The sequence below is a fragment of the Botryllus schlosseri genome, chromosome 15 (assembly GCF_051294905.1).
Source record: "Botryllus schlosseri isolate E-star chromosome 15, Bs_hap1, whole genome shotgun sequence".
NCBI lineage: Eukaryota > Metazoa > Chordata > Ascidiacea > Stolidobranchia > Styelidae > Botryllus > Botryllus schlosseri.
The window spans coordinates 16,399,994-16,420,437 of NC_137250.1; the positions used below are offsets into that span (position 1 = coordinate 16,399,994).

Below are 20,444 nucleotides of genomic sequence, written 5' to 3' on the forward strand. Positions count from 1 at the left end.
TGCCAGCGTATTTTTTAACGGTATGATATAGTTTGGGTTGTTTGATCGATATTCTACAATACACACAAAAGGAAACTTATTGTGTCCGGACTTACTAAACCAGTTAAGTATACTCAGTCAGTCATTCCTCGCAACGATTGCTCCAGTCCAACTCGCCGTCGAGTTGCAACAGTTCTGTGAAGGACTGATTGTGTCAATAACAAGGACAACGGCTTTAACGCACGTAAAGACGGGGACATTGACACCCTCTTTGATGGGCCGCAGCATAGGTGTCATGAACGAGTCCGAGGAGATAGAAGGGTGATATAAGAAGATATACCAAATCTAAAATTCCTAACAATGGACATCATAACTTTCGATGACTCATCGAGACGATATTTTAAGTCAATAGAATCTTGGCTCTTGATTCGAGAAAAATGCTCTCCCCCTTTCGGAGCCATCGTCAACTTCGGTCCTTCCAGCTGTGTCGAACTATAAGTAGGCCGATATTGGGGATTTCCGGATACACACCTAAATGGGACGAAAAACTTTGGAACTGCGTATACCAAGCGATGCTTAGCCAGCAAGTATCCTTGAACACATTTCATTGCAAGTAATCTTATATTGGTACAACTTTAATATTGTATACGCCAGACTTGTCAAACATACGGCACGCGGGCCGCATCCGACCCGCGGCAAGATTCTGAAACTTGCCTGTTTCATCCAGTACATTTCTAACAAATGTTGAAATTTTTAGTAGGAAATACTTTCATCAAATAATCCCTCACTGTAGAAAATGCCAAGTATGTTCATTGTTCATGTTCGTAGGCCACATTATAATCATACAACAGCGGTGTTGTGATTGCACTTTAGTAACCAATAAAACAGGGGCGGCCAGCTTCTCCAGTCGGCGGGCCGGTCTAGGAAAATTAAGTACTTGGTGGGCCGAATTGCTGAATCGATACATTCGCCATTTATCCACATTAGGGGTGTTGGATGTTCAAAAATGACTTTTTTCGCCAATTCTACTGGCTACTTGCTAAAATTGTTAGGTCACCTAATTGAAACCTGCACACCAAATTTGGTTCAATTCCAACCAGTAGTCGCATTGCTACAGCAGAAGAAAGTTTTTTATTTATTACTTTAAAATAAATAAAGAAAATTTCACAATTTTCTGTTCGCGCCATGAAATTGTTCAGTTGTCTATAGAAACGATGTTCACCAAATTTGGCTCAATTCCAACCAGCGGAAGCGGATTTATTGATGTCGAAAAATTTGGATTTGAATAAAATCGTATTTACGGTGGGCACAACTATAATAAATATTCAAAGAATTTGTCACAGGAAATACTATTTTATTCAAATCCAAATTTTTTCGACGGCAATAACTCCGCTTCCGCTAGTTGGAATTGAGCAAAATTTCGTGAGCATCGTTTCTATAGACAACCTAACATTTATTTATAATGAATAAAATACTTTCTTCTCCTCTAGCAATGCGGCTCCTAGTTGGAATTGGACCAAATTTGGTGTGCAGGCTTCAATTAGGTAACCTGACAATTTTATCAAGTAGTCAGTAGAATTTGAGAAAAAAAAGTCATTTTTTAACACCCTTATTCCACATCTACAAGGCAACAGCAATGTCATATCAAAGCCAATTCTCGTCGGTTTTGACGAAGACCATGTGGATTTGAGAACAGCATTGTCATACAGGCACCGCCATGTCTGCTTCCCTCTGATCAATCAACGCGCGGTGCAAGATTTCAAGGCGTTCGATAAGCCCGGTACCCCAAATTTATCAAAATATCAATTCACTAGGGTTGAGTAGGTGGAAAGATAGCGTGTTGGCGTAATCCACAGTTACAACACCAGCGGGTTGTGGGTTCGAGTCCGCCCGAGGTCGACTCCAGAATTTCTACCTAAGTGCTGGAGGTTTATCTAGGCCACTCCTCGCCATCTCAATTGTATAGGCGGTCTCTAACAAAAGCCTAGAAGTGTGCCGTGCTGCAAGTCGGCGGCTACGGAATCAAATGTAATACATATCGGCCTGATGTAAATCACCATTGTAGTCGACAAACACCATGATTACCACAAACAACATTAGGGTTGGGTAGATCGTAAATGCCGATAACGCAAGCCTTCTCCCTTCGACGAACTTACGCGTAAGCTCCACTCTCGCCCGCTGCGCACACCCCACATACGTATATATTAACATAGAGTCACTAAAATTTGACGTAGTAGGCAAGTATAGCGGAGAATATCGGCATACTAGGGCTGCGGGCCACATTATCATGGAAGACAGGAAACTGTCCGCAGGCCGGACAAAATCCCTTCGCGGGCCGGATACGGCCCGCGACCGTATGATGCCTGACCCTACAATTAAGGAAAAAGTAGCTGTCATTGACGCCGATTCAGAGAAGGCAAAAAAGTACACATTGAGTTCACAGTTTTATGGAAAAATGGACGAAAGTACTTACGTGCAGAAATGAAAACGTCAATTAGAAACCGATTTCTGAAGGTTACATGACTCCTCGGCCTCCAGAGAAACCCGAATCGCGATATAATAATAATGAACCGAATTTCAACGTCTGCGTTCAGGATTAAATCGGTTGTATTCCTCACAATGCAGGCCTACACATGGCTATATTGTCAGTTTATGACTGTAACCAAGCAATCATAGCAATGTGCCAACTTATATGGTCGGCAAAGCCGCTGATTTCGCAGTATATAAAACTGTTAAAATCGGCCAATCATCGTAATTTTTCCAATTCCATTGTTTGCGGATAGATGTGTTGATACCCTGATAAGAACGTTATGGTCCGTGATAGACGGAAATGATTATTATGCTTATAGGCTTGATATCTGATTATTCCAGCGAAAAACAAGCTCATAGATTTTGAGGTAACATTTTGGAATCATTTGACAGGTCCGGCTCGCGACGCAAGTGGAGTTTGACACCCTTGGTATACGCACAGAGCAGGTAGCTATGACAAGGCAACAACATCATATAGAAATCTTTAAAACTAACAATAAAGCGAATACCTTCAATAATAATTTTGGTAAAAAAAAGCAATTCTACATAGTCTCCGACAAACAGATATATACCAACAATCTCTATTCGTCATCATTTCTACTGTATTGCCATTTCGACGGTAATTTCATAATTGCATACAATACGGATGCCATATAACTACGCTACGCATTAGTCGAATGTGGTACTGCGTCAGTAGGGTCTAAATCAAGGCTACAATTCCTCCGATAAATGCCAGAACGAAAGAAGCCCATCCAAGAGCGAAGCTGTAACCCCATGTTATGAAAACGAAGTCAACCGTGGTAGTTAATTTTAGTCCGGTATATACTGCCATTCCCATCATGATGAAGAGGGCTGCAAAAAATAAACGAAAAATTAACGGATGAACGAATGAGGTTAACTGACAAAAGGGGACTGAGACATATTGCATAGACAATTTTCGGACTATACGATGATGCGCGCACTTACAAGTCCTCGTTGACTGGTACGCTATACTTAATCCTTGTTTGCGTCGTTGCTTACAATATTTAAAGAAGACATTTGGGGTACAGAACTTCAGATTAACCCGAAACAAAAACTATTTTGTCTATAAGACGTAATAATGACAAAAACAAACAAATAGTTGACAGACAAGATACGGCATACAAAATAGTTCTGCATTTCGAATTTAATTTACCCTATTACTGACGTTCGCTACTGATGAGCGTCAGCCGCAGGTATTGTTCTGACCATTTAAAGACTGAAGCCAGGGGTGGCCAACCCGTCACCCGCGGGCCAAATGTGACCCGCGAGAATGTAATTTATTGTGAACTTGCAAGGCCTGCTTGCAAGGGATCTTGATGACTAAAATATCAGTTCCGCCGCATTAGCGTTGCCAGGGGCAGGTCATATTTTCATAGACCGTCGTATATGGTCACTAATTAGATTATTTCGTGGCATATTTATTTGACCTGATCTTTCTCTTAGCACTGCGCGTGATTTATTGTCAGTCGACCCTTGCTTTTAATATGGGAGAACATATCTTTCAACATGCGACTTCGCGTCTGCACTCGCAGAAAAATCGTCGGCGAGGAAAGCATTGCACAAAATGATCTACGCGTCTTCGGTGTTAATATGTCCACGCGACGAATAGCCCTATCCTTGCCAAATGGGTCCAGTGGTAGTCAGAGGCGACCTGCAATATATGCAAATGACGTAATGATTGACCGAATTCAATTAACTTAGATTTTTCCGCGCTTGTCGTGGTTACAACATTGATGCGCACTAAATTTCGGTGACATAATTGCTATCGATGTTGATGCATAGTGATAGAAGTCTTGTTTTCACCGTTACCTGATCCTGTTCGCACCCATTAAACGGCTAAAAAAGCTCATCAGCATTCATGTGGCCTTTTGGCCGAAAAGGTTGGCCACCCCTGACAAAAGGGCTAGTTTTATTAGGATTAAGTGGGTTTTGGCAATGTTAACACGGAATCTGTCGTAAAATAAATCCCATATACATCGACCAACAGTGACACACAATGAAATAACAGATTCATATAGGTAGGTCCAGTGGCGTAGCAGCCACTTGGCGGTTCTGGCTCTGCGCCAGGGGCGGCAGGCTCCAAGGGGGCGGCAAAATGTGGTAGCACAGTGAGAGAGAGAGAGAGATAGATAGATATGGTATTCTTTTTCGCCTGCGCCATCGAGATGCTCTGACGACGGAAATGCGAGACGGGCTTGTTTTTATAATAAGGTCATCTAGTCTGCACCCCGGTCTTTCCCTCTGTGATTGCTGAGCGCCTAGCGGGATAACCGCGGATACCAGTTTTCGAGTCCTTGGTATGATCGGCCGGGGATCGAACACACGACCTACTGAACAAGAAGCCGGACGCATCACTGTTGCACTATCTCGCTCGGCACAGTGTACACAGCCGGCTGAAAGAAGCGTTAATTGGTAGTCCTATAGCTGGCGTGCCGTGAGCTAAAATTTAATCAAAGAGATCTCAATCGAAAGCTAGTGTCGCGCTGATTCCGAAAACACGAATTAATATGTTACATGGCGATGGAACCACTCCGAAATAGCCGTCAAGGCCGATTGTTCGGAGAGTTCGCAGAAAAGGAGAATGCCTGGCGAACAATCAGAAGATTCTTGCCTCAGTGTTGTTGAAAAAGTTAGACGATGCATGTTTCAAGCTTTTTAGACAGCTTTAAACTTGAAGCTGAAACTAGGTTTACCGGCATACACCACTTAAATGATATGTTTGGATTTTTGAATTCCCACGCGCTGCTGCAAAGCGAAAGTCACAATTTATTCACCAGCGCTTTTAGAACCACTTATGACAACGAGGTGGACTTTTTGGAGTTAGCTGCGAAAATTGTCATGCCTTATACCTTCGAATTAGGGATCATATAAATCAGAAGATTGCTAGCTTTTCGTACAAACCAATATGAGGCCTAGGACGAACACAAATTAAGATATGATCATATGAAGTTGTTCAACTTGAGATTTTAAAAGGGTTAAGAGGCTGGTGCGGAGCAGTGAAACCACGTTTGATCGTAGTGCAACAGCGTTTGCTGTTTTACAGTGGTTAGTTAATGCAAAGCTACTTGATTCGACACCATATTTATGCTCGTGTCTGAAACTTTATCTGACCATTGGGGTTTCAATTGCGAGCTGTGTGAGGCGAGCTTCTCAAAGCTCAAACTGATTAAGTTTTATTTACATTCTACCATGAATGATGATCGGTTATCAGCTCTATCCATTCTGTCTATTGAAAGAGATTACGTTCAAAAACTTGAATTTGAGGATCTATCGCTGATTTTGCTTTGAGGCGGCTATTGATTGTCTATTTGCACAACACAATCGTTCGCTATTTCTTGTCTTTTTATTTATTGTTGAGACTGTGAGGCTGAGACGCGGCATTTTTTGTAGTTATTTTTATTGACAAGGTTGCTTGGACATGAATCTATGTCGAAATTTGCTGCGGTCTACTTAGGGGAGGGGGCGGCATTTCAGGCGAGAGCCAGGGGCGGCAGCACATGCTGCTACGCCAGTGGGTAGGTCTACTTCTATATAGTTGATGCAATGTAGATTCCGCAAGCTCCAATCCACGGTACAATTTGTTGCCTATAACTGTGACTTCGTTCGAGTAGTATCGACAGTGAGCCTATTAAAACGCTTACACGCCGAAAGACCGAGCAGACCACCGAGTTTTTCCACGATGCCGACTAAATCCTTGCAAGAAGCTATAGCAACCACGACGATTGCGGCTATCAGGAAGACATCGGCGATGATGCTGAACGCAAATGCAACATTTTCCGAGGCCGCTCGGGGGACTAAAAATTAATAGTGTTAGTGCCTTCTACTGTGACTTCATGTCTAGGAACCGTTACCTTCCAAAGACGTCGATTCAAACAAAATCGTGAACAGGCCTGCAGAATACGTCGGCGATGTGTTTATGACATAAAACCATCCCGGCGTTGCAATCGCGACAAGGTTAGCCGCCAATGCAGCGAAGAATAGCATAAGGCCTGCAATCTGACCGACGCCCATGTTGTCAAAGTCAGTGTAAATCAAAGCCTTTAAAATCACAAATATACGTGGAGCAATGTGTCAATCTGGTATTTAGTTCTATACCAAATTATTGGCCATACATTAATAATACTAATAATAGTCACTGGCTGTCCCAGCTGATCACAACATACAACAAAAAGAATCAGAAAAGCAATCCAACTACGCAGACCCCAAAATGGAATGTGAAAAAATGTGGTGATGCAAAATAAACATTGTACCGATAGTCATTGGCGCTACAGGGGTCGTAAGCAAAAAACTCGTGAGACATATCCAACAGATTCCGGGTAACGTTCGATTCGACATGATCCAAAAGATTTCGTTATTGGGCACGGTGCATATTCTTGAATGCACCACTGGACTGAAATTACACTTGTGAATCACAGCATAATTTCTGTAATTTCGATTCTTCATTCTCAATCATCTCTACCTCTGCTCTGTAACCCTTGCCAATTCTTTATCTGCTGCAATTCTGTAATCTGACTTGTCCATGTATTGCATAGGAATAACAATTTGAAATTTTAAAAATTTACTTCAATCTCGCCATTTTCCTTTAGGGGCAGGTTGTTCCCCGGATTATGTGTGTATGTACCAGTTTTACTGTGAATAAAGAATATAATAGTTCGAGTGAACTCGAATTCCCAAATAACATATTCATACTAAATGCGAACGCCAACCTATGGTGTGATATGCATCGATTGCGAATTTGGATGTAATTCATCTGAAACTTCAAATCAGCCAACCGAACAGCCAATCGTGGTTTATAATATGAATATCAAATTATATTTAAAATAAATTATTACTATCAAATTATAATTACAATATATTATTCCTATGTATATTGAATATTCGTACCGAAGACCACCTATTCATATAACCTTCTGACAATGCGGGGACACTTCTTCAAAAATGCGTAATTTAGATATTGAAAAGGAATCGCGATCATTGATATAGAATATATAAATGATATCAACTAGAAAGGTAGTTTTTCATGGTTTTCACTTATTTTTATGATTTTGCTTGGGCACCAGAGGCTTTATTGGCGGGAAATTGTTTTCTAATGAGCAAAGTAATATTGTCTTCTAAGAATATTGCTCTATTTCACTGTGATATCTCGAGCAAATTGAAAACAACTATTCAGTTCACAGATATACATTCCAAGATCATGGCTTTTATAGGCCTGCTATCATGGCTTTTATAGGCCTGCTATCTCCTGCGCAGTTGGAACAAGTGGATATATTATTTAATCCCTTCGTGCCCATTGCCCATGCTCAACTTGTTACCTTCAATACGTTTTTAAAAAAGCTATACGACTGATCAAAGCGTTTACTCGCCATTAATTGGCGTGACGAAAATCTATCAACACATCCGCAAGTAATTTTCAGTTATGACCAGCCCTCTTACTGGCTGACGGTATTTACAACTGTCACGTGTATTTATAGTGAACCTGGACGCTCTGCTGGGAGAAAACTCCAACGCTATGTTAACTTCAAGAACCATTTAAGCGTTTGATAATATTTCAACATCTTTGCTGTTTCGATCACTATGATTATTGCGCCTAATTGCACAATTGTATCAATACCTTTCTACAATGAATATAGGATAATTGAAATTATACAAAGCTTGAATTGTTCGAATACGTCGAACCGTCGGCCAACCTCATTGAACAAACATCCGTCATTAATTGTTCATCTTATTCTTGTCATCTGTGAGATAAGGGATTTTCAGAATTTACTATGCCCAGTACCATCTTCCGCCATTATAAAGAGTGTATTCTACAGGTAAGTCAAATACTGAGACCTTATTCACTGCCACGTCTGACAAACCATAAGACACAATGTCTAATCGGTGTCAGATTTACATTGTACAATGATAAAACTGTAATTGAGAACACCATATTTTATTTTTAGTCAGGAGCGATCGGAGGATGTCAATAAACTTAATAGGTGACAGCTACAGTCAAAGTAATTGTTCACGATTGGATGATGATGAGGAATTAGTTACCACTCCCCACACTTCGACCTATATCATGTCTGCAACTCGCCACAGCCATATGGTATATAAAGGAACACTGCGCTATAACTATGATGCGGTCTCAAATTAAAGTTGAAATTGAGAAGAAAAAAGACATTTTAGCAGCAGTTTTTTTTTTCTATGGGGTCACCGTATCCGGACTATACAGTCAAAAGATTTTTACTAGTAGTACCATTCCAATCCAGATATCACTGGTGTTTTAAAAAATAAATTCTGTTCAAATTGTGTGTAAATACTTTCGAAGAAAACATGTAGTATGATCCTAATGAAGATGATGCGCTCCCGATATAGTCGACGTATACTATATAGAACAGTGATTCCCGACGTGGACTATTTTAGAAACAAGGGGACGAAAATTCCAAAGAAAATGTTCGGACATTTATTAAGATGTATGTAATTAACACGGCCAAAAACGCCTGTGCGAGGACCGCTTATTCGGCATATGATGCGAAATTCGACTAGAAAAAGTCAAATCAACGGAAAGTAGGCGCGAAAACTGGTTTTCCGAGCACCTACTCCGGAAATGTACCCTTTTCTAGTTAATTTTTGATTCCGTAACTGCCGACTTGTTGCACGGCCCACTACTATACTTTTCGTAAAACACCGATCACGCAGATCATTGGGCGAGGAGGAGCCTAGGTAAACCTCCAACAGTTAGGTTGGAATTCTGGAGTCGACTTCGGTCGGACTCGAACCCACGACCCATTGATGTTTTAGCTGTGGATTATACCATTGCGCTATATCTCGCCACACCTCTGACTTGTGTGTGACTCTTGACGTTGTGAGGAATGGAAACACGGTCGTTGGAACTTGCTCCATAGTATTATATCGCGAATCGAGTTTCTCTAGAGGCTGCTGGAAACCTCTAATATATTTTCCATGTAACCTGCTTACCAGGGTTCATGGCGTTTTCCCTTCTGTGAATAACTAATCTTTCGTCAGTGAAATGAGATCGCACTTTCTTACCTTCTCGGAGGGTGTCAATGTCAGCGACCTGGTACTAATGGTGACTATAGAAACCACAACGCCGTAGTCTGGTGGTTATAATGTTGTCCATAAACATGCTCGACATGTGCTATCTTTGGGGACTATATATTGGTTATATTTCTTACTAAAAATCTCAACATCTTTTAGAAATGCTCTGGAAATGAGAAGCATTTATCAATCTACTCAAAATTGCTTCGCGGGCCGGATGTTTGACACCCCTGGAGTAAACAGTATAGTACAACCGCAACACGCAAAGGAATTTAATTCACCCTAATTTGAAATCGCGTGCGTCAGACATATTTTGTAGAGCTGTGTTGGATAGAATTATTGTGTGCGCTTTCTGTATGTCATGCATGTCCGTCACATCATAGCATACTACTGTAATATTAAAAATGAATTCTTTTTTATGGGTGAGGCTCGGGTCGCGAGATGCCACAAAAACTCAGATGTTGGTGGTATTCAAAATAACTGCTTTAGCGTTATTAAACCGCCATGAATTCTCAAGTTATATTGAGCTAAAGAGCAGAACACACACGATTTTGTCCACCAAGCATTTTTCACTCTTGAAAAATACGCTGTATGTTGAATAGGAGTGCAGAACAGACTTCAAGACCTGGTCATCCAAGCACTAGTAGAAGGGCTTTAGTGAAATAGTTGGAATCAAAACGAGCGACAATAGTAGCCTATTTTATGAGACACTTAATAGCTTGAGATTATTAATATTATTATTGATGAAAAGTTGAGTGACGCTTTTCGCCTGTGAGGCCAGGTGCGTCACGGACTAGAATGAGCGATCGATATACCAAAATGTAGGCAAGAACCGATTTACAAGTAAGTACCACAAGATAGAACAACTTCTGCAACATGGGATACCATTTCGGGGATGATCAGTAGATTTTCGAGTGTTGCAATGATTTTGAGCTCGCGTGCCCTGTCTAATAAAAAGTTCCGATGAAAATCATATCGACTGCAGTGCAGCAAAAAATGCTCGACTGTTTCAGGTACTGTACAATGGTCGCATAGGTCGGTGTCGCTACATCCAATTTTGTATAAATGCGCTTTCAGGCGGCAACGGCCTGAACGAAGCCGAAATATTAATCGTTCATAAAGCCTATGTCGATGCATCGATGGAAAGTGGCCATCAGTCAATGACCTATGGAAATTTCGATAGTGACCTCCTCGTTCATTTCGTTGATATTCGGCGTTCCCGCTTAAGATAGCTTAAGATAGATAGTAGCCAATTTGTTGCACTTCTGAGCAAATAAATGTTGTATTTTCATCTTCTTTTTGTATAACAATATTAGGTTAGTTTGTGCGAATGAAATTTATTTTACAAAAAAAGTGCGAATGAAACTCAAAAAGGTGGAAAAGCACTGGTCCAGAGTATCGAACCTATAGCAGAGTGATGACTATGGCGCATAATAGTTGCCCACTATACCTTCCGTCGCCGAAACACCAATCTGTCACGAGTTCGAGTCCGACTGAGGTCGACGACAGCGACAACAACAACAAAATTAGTTTGTCAAAAATTTGAAGGAATACGCCTGTAGCAGGATATTTGAAACTGGTGTCTATAGAGGAAAGAAACCATAATTTGTCATCAATTAGTTATAATTTTACAGCGTTTAATCGAATTAATGGGACTAATCTATGTACTACAGCAGGGGTGGGCAAACTTTTTAGCCGCATTCAGCATCTTAATCCATTCGCGGGCAGCACTATATATGACTAGGTTTATAAACCAAAACGCGATATTGGTATTTGATTATATAGTGAGGATATGGAAATAATATTTGATTGTTTTTTAAACCAACCAACCATTAATTTGATGATAACTTACGCGCGTCAGAAACATTGGCAAGGTTTCATAAGCTGTTCAACCTCAATAACCAACTTTCAAAACTAAAGATGGAAGTCGGTTGTCCCGATTCTTAGAACAGGATGGAGATATGAATCTTGTAGCAGTGATCTGTTTATAGATTTGCTGATTCTACTTTTAACTTAACCGCAGGACACATAATGCTGACAGCGTCATAACCAAAGTTCCCTCTAAGCTGCGCAGTGCGCACGTTCGCAAATGCACAGTGCAGAGACGGTATCTGCGCACAGAAAATCTAAGTTGCGCAAAAAATTCCGAAGTGATGACCTTTTTTTAGTCGTTACGCACTGTTGACCAAGGGTATGCGGCATGTGCAGTGAGTTGGTCAGTGTGCGCATACATTGGTCATAACCATGCTAGCTTCAAATATGCTCCCAGTAAAATATATAGATTTTATTAATAAAAGTTCTTCTGCACATACAGAGAAAGAATCTACCTAACCCACGCGCGAATCTATTTTCCAATAGCAGCACTAAAAGTAAAAAACTTGCTGGAGTAGCCAATGTAAAACTACACTCGTGATCCTAAAGTCATTTCCGTTTTGACTTTCTGTGATGTTTAGCAGTTGAAACCTTTTAAAATGGGTCGGCATTGAGGTCGGGCTACATTGCGCCAGCAAGCAAATAACATTATACTCTAGCAAGAATGAACATATAATTGTCGTGGTAAAATAACATATGAGAAAGTTTAATCGAGTCCCTGCGTTAACTAGATTTTTAGTACGCATTTGATCAACATTTTAATGCATTTCTTGAGACTTCCGCACAAAACGGTGTTGCAGTCCACATGCATGCCGTAGTTTGCCCACCCCTGTACTATAGGTTGAGACCGTTACAACGTCACCGAAAACGAAATTTCATTTACGTTCAAATTAGTTAGTCATTGCATATACACTAGACTTACCATACGTCCTCTTTTAAGAGGATTTGTCCTCTTTTTTGACTTTTGTAAAAGTGTCCTCGGGGGACGGCCTTTTGTCCTCTTTTTTGAGCTTTTGTCCTCTTTTTAGACAATTTAGGTCAGATTTAGAGCAAATTGCGAGTGATATGCCGCATATTAGCACAAAAGTGAAGCGCCGGCGGGTATGTCGGAGTGAAAAAGGGTGATTTTAGCCCTGAGCGAAAAGTTGACCAATTTTTTTTAGTCATCCACCTGGCAATGTGGAGAGAAAAACGGTATTTTGAGGTCTGAGCGGAAAGATGACCTTTTTTTTATTTTTTTTAGTCAACCGATCACAAAGTGGGAAAAATTCACCGGTTTTGCAAGTCTGGAATTTCTGAAAAAGTGTCCTCTTTTTAGATTTCCAAAATATGGTAAGCCTAATATACACCAGTACACCACCAATACACCACATCGTTATCTAATCCATCACAGTCCATCAAATAAAAAACTGAGACATGAAATCAAATAATGTGACTGAAACCCATAAGCATTGTACATACTCGTTGGTGCGGATATACATTGTGTCATGGATGCCCGGATTGCCCGCCCAACATGTTAGGTGGCAAGGAGAATTTTCACAAACCCAGGTAACAGAGATTTAATAATTACAAGGATGAATTTATTATTCAACATTTTGTGATATGCATGTGAATAAATAGTTCAACAGATTCGAATTTGTGACAGATAACAAATGTATCGCCATCATATTACAGCCTTTAAACTCCCGTTTTGATTTTCGACATCTTACGAATCGCGGTCTTCTGCGCCATACCGGATAAACGCCGTTTTTAAAAGGTTCTAGTTCGCATGAGTTCGAACTTTCCGCGACTTGGCGCCGTCACTATGAGCATCAGCTGTTTTCAGGTGGAGTCGTCGCATATCTTTCAATGAGCAGGCTCAGGGAATCTCGTTCCTGGGTGATTGATCACATATGCAAATAGAAAACGCTAGATCAGACGTCTCAAACATGCGGCCCGTGAGATCATTTTGTGCGGCCCGCGACGACCTTTTAACTGCCATTCTTTAAAAATTTGAGAGCTTAAAATTCGCTCTGAAACTACTCCAGAATCTTGAAACTACTCATGAAACTTCACTATTATATAGGCTTACCATATTTCGGAAATGAAAAAAGAGGACACTTTTTCAGAAATTTCAGACAAGCAAAACTGGAGAAGAATTCTCAAAAACAGGTAAATTTCACCCGCTTCATGATCGGATGACTAAAAAAAAAAAAAAAAGGTCATCACTTTTGCTCAGAGCTCAAAAACACGTTTTTCACTCCACATTGCCAGGTGGATGACTAAAAAAAAAAAAAAAAAAAAAAAAAAAAGGTCATCACTTCCGCTCAGAGCTGAAATCACCCCTTTTCCCTCCGAAATACCCGCCGGAGCTTCACTTCTGCGCTAATTTGCGGCATATGACTCGCGATTTCCTCTAAATATGACCTAAATTTTCAAAAAAGAGGACAAAAGGGCGTCCTCCGAGGACACTTTCAAAAAAGTCAAAAAAGAGGACAAATCCTCTTAAAAGAGGACGTATGGTAAGCCTACTATTATATCACTTTTGAAAGTTACGACGCAGTGGAAGGTTACCTATTACGTCACATTACTTGTTTAGGAATGTTAAACATGACCCGTTAATGATTCGTACCGGTATTTGTGATTTGGACTTGGGCGAGACCTGTTGTAGAATTGCTTGAACTCGAACTCAATGGGTGATAAAATAATAATGAGTCGAGTTAAGTCGCGTCAGAAGATGCAATGAAACTCGGAACGACTTGACTTGGTACAACCACGTACGCGACAAACCATCAAACAGGTATGGAGAACAGTAAAATATCATATCATATAAATGTCATAGCTTGCGTTTCGTAGCTTATTTAGATATATATGCAGGTCGGTATGGCAACCATTGGTATTATGTTGCCCTTTTGATGTATTGTTGATTACATCCTGTGTCACCATTTGTCATTGATCTGTTCAAATACTCGAAGGTAAATCTAACGATGATTTAATTCGACTTCGGTAATGACATGATCAATAGCCTAGTTATCAGGAGTAACCCGAAACCCGGATTAGGCTGTACTGCCCCAATCCTCCAATATCAGATCAATCTTCGTAAAATTCTAAAATTCTACCTATAATTGTGGTACGTCAAATGTTCGCGTGCTGCGAAATTATCACGCGACAGTTTTTACGATGTCCTGATGCATTTGAACTCTCGCTTGGTGTCCACAATTAAATATTTCGACAAACTATGCCAAGTACAGCAACAATTTTATTGAAATATATAGAAATGTTATTTTTTTCGAGCCAGCCGAGAATTCACAGTAGTAAATCACATTTTTACGATGCGTGGGGAATGTCAGTTTGCAAGGCCCCGTCAAATAAGGCCTACTGGGAAATACATTGAATTTCGCTATTATTGGTGCTACGGCCCGCGGCGCCATCACAAAACAGGAAATTGGCCCGCTAGCACATTTGAGTTTGAGACCTCTGCCTTAGATATACGTTTTCGGTCGTGTTATACGGTTTTAAAGTATGTAATAAGGACGACGAGATCATTCTCTTTGGTGGGCCGCAGCAGAGCTGTTATGAACCGGTCCTAGGAGACAAAAGGGAGATAATATGAGAAGTTATGCCAAATGTAAATTTCCTGACAATAAACATCATAACTTATATGGCTCATCGAGACGATATTTTAAGCCAGTAGACTTTGGGCTCTGGATTCGAGTCAAAGGGTCTCCCCATTTCGGAGCGATAGTCACCTTCGTCCTTCCTGCTGTACCGAGCCATAAGTACGCCTAAACCGGACGAAAATCTTCGGAACTGCGAACCATGCGATACTGAGCTATATATTGTCTTTCCACAATTTTGGCAAATCAAGTATCCTTGAACACATTTCATTGCAAGTAGTCTTATATTTGTGAAACTTCAATATTGTATACGCACAGTGTAGGTATAGATGTGTGACAAGGCAACAACGTTATATAGAAATCTTAGAAAATAACGATAGTGCAAAGGACTCAAATAATGACTTTGGTCAAAGAAGCAATTTTACATAGTCTCCGACAAACAGAGATATACCAACCGTCTCTATTCGTCATCATTTCTACTATTGCCATTCCGATGGAGATTTTACAATTGAATACAATATGAATACCATATAAATAGGCTATGCATTAGTCGAACGCTGTACTGCGTAGGGTCTAAATCAAGGCTACAATTCCTCCGATAAATGACAGGATGAAAGAAGCCCATCCAAGAGCGAAGCTATATCCCCATGACTGCAGAGCGAAGTCAAACCCGGCTGCTATTTCTAGTCCGGTATAAACTGCCATTCCAATCATGATGAAGAGAGCTGCAAAAAATGAACAAAAAATTGAAGGATGAATGAATGAGGCAAACTGACAAAAGAGGACTTTCAAATTAAGATGTTACGTGCATACTTGGACAACTAGAAAATTTTAAGCGTTTCCAAATTAGATTAGTAGTAGAATTAGAGCATGGAAACATTTTACAAATAATATTAAAATTAGATTACTGGCATTTCGCTCTAATTTAGTGAAATTAGACAACCAAGAATTATTTAGTTGTCTAAGTCTGGTTGTGTGCACTTTCCAGCCCTACATTTCGAATTTGATTCACACTATTAACTGACGTTTGTTACTGATGAGAGTCAGTTGAAACTATTGTTTTGCGTTATTTTGAATATTTAAAGACTTCAGGGCTAGTTCTATTCGGAGTAGGTGAATTTTTGCAAAAGTGAACGCGGAATCAGTGGTGACGCATTTGAATGATATATTCTTAATTATTCCCGAAGCTTATCGTGTGACACTCATCAGGGAATACAATCAGCAATAATGCGAGCATTCGAATAACTATGTTCAACAACAATCGGTATCGCTGATTATGACGTCACACTGGGTAAATACAAAGTTCGAAAAACGAGAGAATTCTATCAAAGGCACGGTGACAGCGAAACAAAACAAGTTAATGCGCGATTTCTCATGATAAACTAATTCTTTCTGTTCGCCCAGGTCAGGGCCGGCCAACCCGTGGCCCGCGGGCCACATGTGGCCCGCGAGAAGGTTTTGAGTGGCCCGCGAGGTAATTTCCGAAATTTCGATTATCAAAAATGGATTGCACAGATTGTGAACTTGCAAGGCCAACCAAAAATTTGATTAGTTTGGCCGCAACACTTGAGATGTGATGACTAAAATATCAGTTCCGACGCATTGACAGATCCATCAGCCAGTCACATATTGGTATATCTTCGTACACTACAATAAAGCAGAATAATTTGGGATGGATTTATCAAAAGTAAAAATTTTCTGCATGCTTAGCGCAACATGTTGTCACTCGATTCCTTGTTTTTAATATTGCTGCCCTTTTCGTGAAAATGGAAGAACGCCTGATGTATCAGATTGAGTCTAACTATATTCGCGATTACGGGACAAAGTGTCGTTCAACATATGCGACCTTGCGTTTGCACTCACAGTAAGATCGTTGACTATGAAACCTAGGCACGGAAAGATTGACGCATGTTGGTCGCAGCTTTCGATATCGATATGTCCATGCGCCGAATAGCCCATTACCCGCAAACTTAGCCCAGCGATATACGGCAGGCTCGCAATATAGTCAAGTGACAATATTATTGACCTATGAACTTCAAAAAATTTTCGCGCTTCGCGCGGTAAGTGGCCCGCGCAATATTTCGTCAATCGAATGTGGCCCTTTGGCTGAAAAGGTTGGCCGGCCCTGGCCTAGGTCAAGGATCACCAACCTTTTTACAACCAAGAGCCACTTCTTGTGTACTGATTGAAGCGACGGGCTACCATTTACTGCCTGCGTTTACCGTACCAGACGGAATTTCCGCTTTGATATTCATAGCACTGGGCAGGAATCACGTTGCGTTAAGACTTCTAAGAGATTGAGATAGTGAGGGAGTGAGTGTTCCAGATGTACATTGGTGAGGCGTGTTCTGTGTTTGTTTTTGATGACGTTCGTGCCCGAAAAGGCTGGTTCACAACGATAAGTTGAACCAAACCTGCTTGCAACCTTCATAGCTGCTGCGCATACACCATTGTACTTTTCCGTGCTTCCTGCAACGCGCAAAGATGTTCTTTCTGCTTCTCAACAAAGCAATATAGTCTATGATTTCAAGTGCCACTGTGATTGTCGGTACGTGGGAAGAACAACTCAGCGCTTGCAGGAACGCATCAAACAACATGTTACTAGCGTTATTAGATCACGCACATTGGACTCTCGAAGAAGACGCAGCCGTAACTGATCTACGATTACTAGAACGTAATCAGGCCATGGCTATGAACTCTGCCATCGACAAGCATTTGGCTGAAAATGCGACTTGCGCTTCAAAACTATCGCGATGAAAGATTTTCTATATTAGGTAGAGGCCGCACTAATTTCCATCTGTCTGCACTGGAATCGACTTACATTAAAGTCAACCGACCGCGCTTGTGTCAGCAGAAGGAATTTTTAGTGACTCTAAAAATTGGCCACTAGTTGCGCTCGCCGTGTGCCTGTATTTCATGTTGTTTGTTTAGTGGCGAGATAGCGCAATGGTATAATCCGCGGCTGCAACACCAACGGGTGCGGGTTCGAGTCCGACCGAGGTCGACTTCCGAATTCCGATACCTAAGTGTTGGAGGTTTACCTAGGCTCCGCCTCGCCACCTCATCCGCGTCAGCGGTGTCTTACAAAAGCCTAGAGGTGGGCCGTGCTATAAGTCGGCAGTTACGGTAAATAAGAAGAATATCGGCGTGGTGTAAATGACCATAGTAGTCGACAAACACCATGAATACCCCTAAACAAAACAAAACAATGAAATGTTGTTTGTTTCTGTGACGTCATAATTGGTTGCATGCAATGTAGCTAGATGCATGTTTTTGAAATTCGCCATTTGCCATTGCCCTTGAAAAGTGTCAGCTCGAAAAGCTTCGGGTTTTAATATATTTTACTATGAATATATTATTAAAATGTATATTAAAGTTCTGTACCCCAAAGAGTCTCTTCTAATGTTGGTATATCACTGATTGTAATTAGGGATATTTGATATCATCATTTCAAGTGTTTATATAGACGTATTGTCATTTGTAAGTTACATGTTGTGTGATTTAAACAAGAATCAAGCTAAATCAATCAATCTATATATTTGAAAGCTCACTGGTAATAATCTGGCTAATATTCGTAAATGCTGCTGTTCGATCTATTTTAGAACAGACTCGCGAGCTACTCATCTGGTCCTCGCGGGCTTCCTGGGGCCCGCGGGCACCACGTTGGTGACCCCGGGACTAGGTTGACTCATAGTGATGATGGTGGACTCAGGAACAGACAAATGAAATAAATTGCGACCCTCATCCAATATAGATAACACATGTAGCAGCACATGTATGATTCGCGCATTATTGTGGACGGTGTCCGCTGATGAGTGTCAGCCGAAAAGCTCCGGAAATATATATTGGTATATTATTCAAATGCGTCATGAAGCTATGTACTCCAAAGGAATGAGTCGTAAAATGCAATATTGATATACCAACAGTGACACACAATGAAATAACAGATCCATGTAGGTATAGGTCTGCTGATGTATAGTTGATGCGATATGTCTCACGTTACGATATGTTGCCTATAACTGTGACATCGTACGAGTAGTTTGGACTCTGAACCGATTATAATACTTACACGCCAAAAGACCGAGTAGACCGCCGAGTTTTTCCACGATGCCGACTGGATCCGTGCAAGACGCTATAGCAACCACCACGATTGCGGCTATAAGGAAGACATCAGCGATGATGCTGAAGGCGAACACAACATTTTCCGAGGCAGCTCGAGCAACTTGAAAATACGAAGAGTGTTAGTGCCTTCTATTGTGGTTTTATTTCGAGGTATTGGTACCTTCGACCGCCGTCGACCCAGTCAAACTCGTGAACAGGCCTGATGAACCTGCAAAGTTATACTCCCATCCCGGCGTCACAATTGCGACAAGGTTAGCCGTCAATGCAGCGACGAATAGCACAAGGCCTATAATCTGACCGACGCCCATGTTGTCAAAATCAGTGTTAACCAAACACCTTGAAATTCACAAAACGTGGAGCAATGTGTTACTCTGGTATTTATTTTGTATCAAATTATAGACCACATATACTGTGAATAAAAGATAATAATAATTATAACTGACCGCGAAATCAGGAGCAACCGCCCGGATATGATAATCAAACTAAAAAAGAGAAGAGAATGCTTATTCATAGAACTGGCCGTCCCAGCTGATCAAAACATACTACAAAAAGAATCAGAAAAACAATCGAAATACGTGGATCTCAAAATGGAATGTGAGAAAATGTAGCGATGCAAAATAAACATTGTACCGATTGTCCGAGGGGTCCGAGACCCCAATCCTGGATACGCCGCTGTATTGACCTCTCAAAGACATGTTTATACTGCCACGAGCATAATTATTCTGGCAGTGCGGAAAATCAGGGATATATAGAAACTAGGGTTAGTTTCTAGATATCCCTGCTGAAAATGTATTAACAAGGTGCTGTAATATCGATAAATTAGTACAAGAATGAAAATTTGGCCAAGAGCCATATCTTTCACCCAAAAGAGCCCTTAGTATAGAATAGATGATATCAACCAAAAAGGTAGTTTTTCGTGGTTTTCACTTATTTTTATGATTCCTCTTGGAATTGGAGGTTGCAATGGTGAGAAATCGTTTTCAAATGAGCTGAGTAATATTGACTCTTAAGAATATTGTTGTATTTCACTGTTATATCTTGAGCAAATTGGAATCACACATGCTGTTCCAACAGTTATACATTCACAGATATGCATTGCAACATTGTTGCTATTATGAAGGCCTACTGTCTCCTGCACAGTTGGAACATGTGGATGTTAATTAATTCCTTAGTTCATGCCAATTGCCCTTGCTCAACCTGTTCCCTACAAGTCGTTTTACAAAGCTCATTCACCCTTACCTGGCGTGACGAAAATCTATCAATACATCCTCATATAATTTCAGGTAA

The 20,444-nt window shown here is 40.8% G+C and overlaps 2 protein-coding genes and 1 long non-coding RNA gene across 4 annotated transcripts; 1 reads left to right on the forward strand and 2 right to left on the reverse strand.

The window, feature by feature from the left end:
- Positions 1–2,404: 2,404 nt before the first annotated feature.
- Positions 2,405–19,994, reverse strand: LOC145457527 (uncharacterized). 2 transcript variants are annotated; one of them, XR_013920911.1, is made up of 4 exons: positions 19,318–19,994; positions 19,105–19,257; positions 15,542–15,760; positions 2,405–3,108 (listed from the first exon to the last, which is right to left on the reverse strand). XR_013920911.1 is itself a non-coding variant. In XM_080335751.1 (3 exons), the coding sequence occupies exons 1-3, from the start codon at positions 19,463–19,465 to the stop codon at positions 15,609–15,611; spliced, it is 453 nt and encodes a 150-aa protein (XP_080191877.1). In that variant the 5' UTR covers positions 19,466–19,991; the 3' UTR covers positions 15,301–15,608. The 2 variants fall into 2 exon arrangements, 1 of the variants encoding a protein (XP_080191877.1); XM_080335751.1 differs by lacking the exon at positions 2,405–3,108 and having other exon boundaries at positions 15,301–15,760; positions 19,318–19,991.
- Positions 3,115–7,470, reverse strand: LOC145457526 (uncharacterized). The gene is made up of 3 exons (XM_080335749.1): positions 6,381–7,470; positions 6,171–6,323; positions 3,115–3,360 (listed from the first exon to the last, which is right to left on the reverse strand). The coding sequence occupies exons 1-3, from the start codon at positions 6,538–6,540 to the stop codon at positions 3,209–3,211; spliced, it is 465 nt and encodes a 154-aa protein (XP_080191875.1). The 5' UTR covers positions 6,541–7,470; the 3' UTR covers positions 3,115–3,208.
- On the forward strand, positions 15,829–20,042 carry LOC145457530 (uncharacterized). Its single transcript, XR_013920915.1, has 2 exons — positions 15,829–16,439; positions 17,170–20,042. It is a non-coding gene; the product is annotated as an uncharacterized LOC145457530 (long non-coding RNA).
- Positions 20,043–20,444: the final 402 nt, after the last annotated feature.

Bases quoted from the DNA above. Each gene is read 5' to 3' on its own strand.
- LOC145457526 (XM_080335749.1), bottom strand. From the start codon at position 6,540: ATGGGCGTCGGTCAGATTGCAGGCCTTATGCTATTCTTCGCTGCATTG. The intron at 6,324-6,380 runs GTAACGGTTCCT...ATTAATTTTTAG, and splicing joins TGAATCGACGTCTTTGGAAG to TCCCCCGAGCGGCCTCGGAA. The intron at 3,361-6,170 runs GTAAGCGTTTTA...TATTTTTTGCAG, and splicing joins TCTGCTCGGTCTTTCGGCGT to CCCTCTTCATCATGATGGGA.
- LOC145457527 (XM_080335751.1), bottom strand. From the start codon at position 19,465: ATGGGCGTCGGTCAGATTATAGGCCTTGTGCTATTCGTCGCTGCATTG. The intron at 19,258-19,317 runs GTACCAATACCT...CGTATTTTCAAG, and splicing joins TGGGTCGACGGCGGTCGAAG to TTGCTCGAGCTGCCTCGGAA. The intron at 15,761-19,104 runs GTAAGTATTATA...CATTTTTTGCAG, and splicing joins TCTACTCGGTCTTTTGGCGT to CTCTCTTCATCATGATTGGA.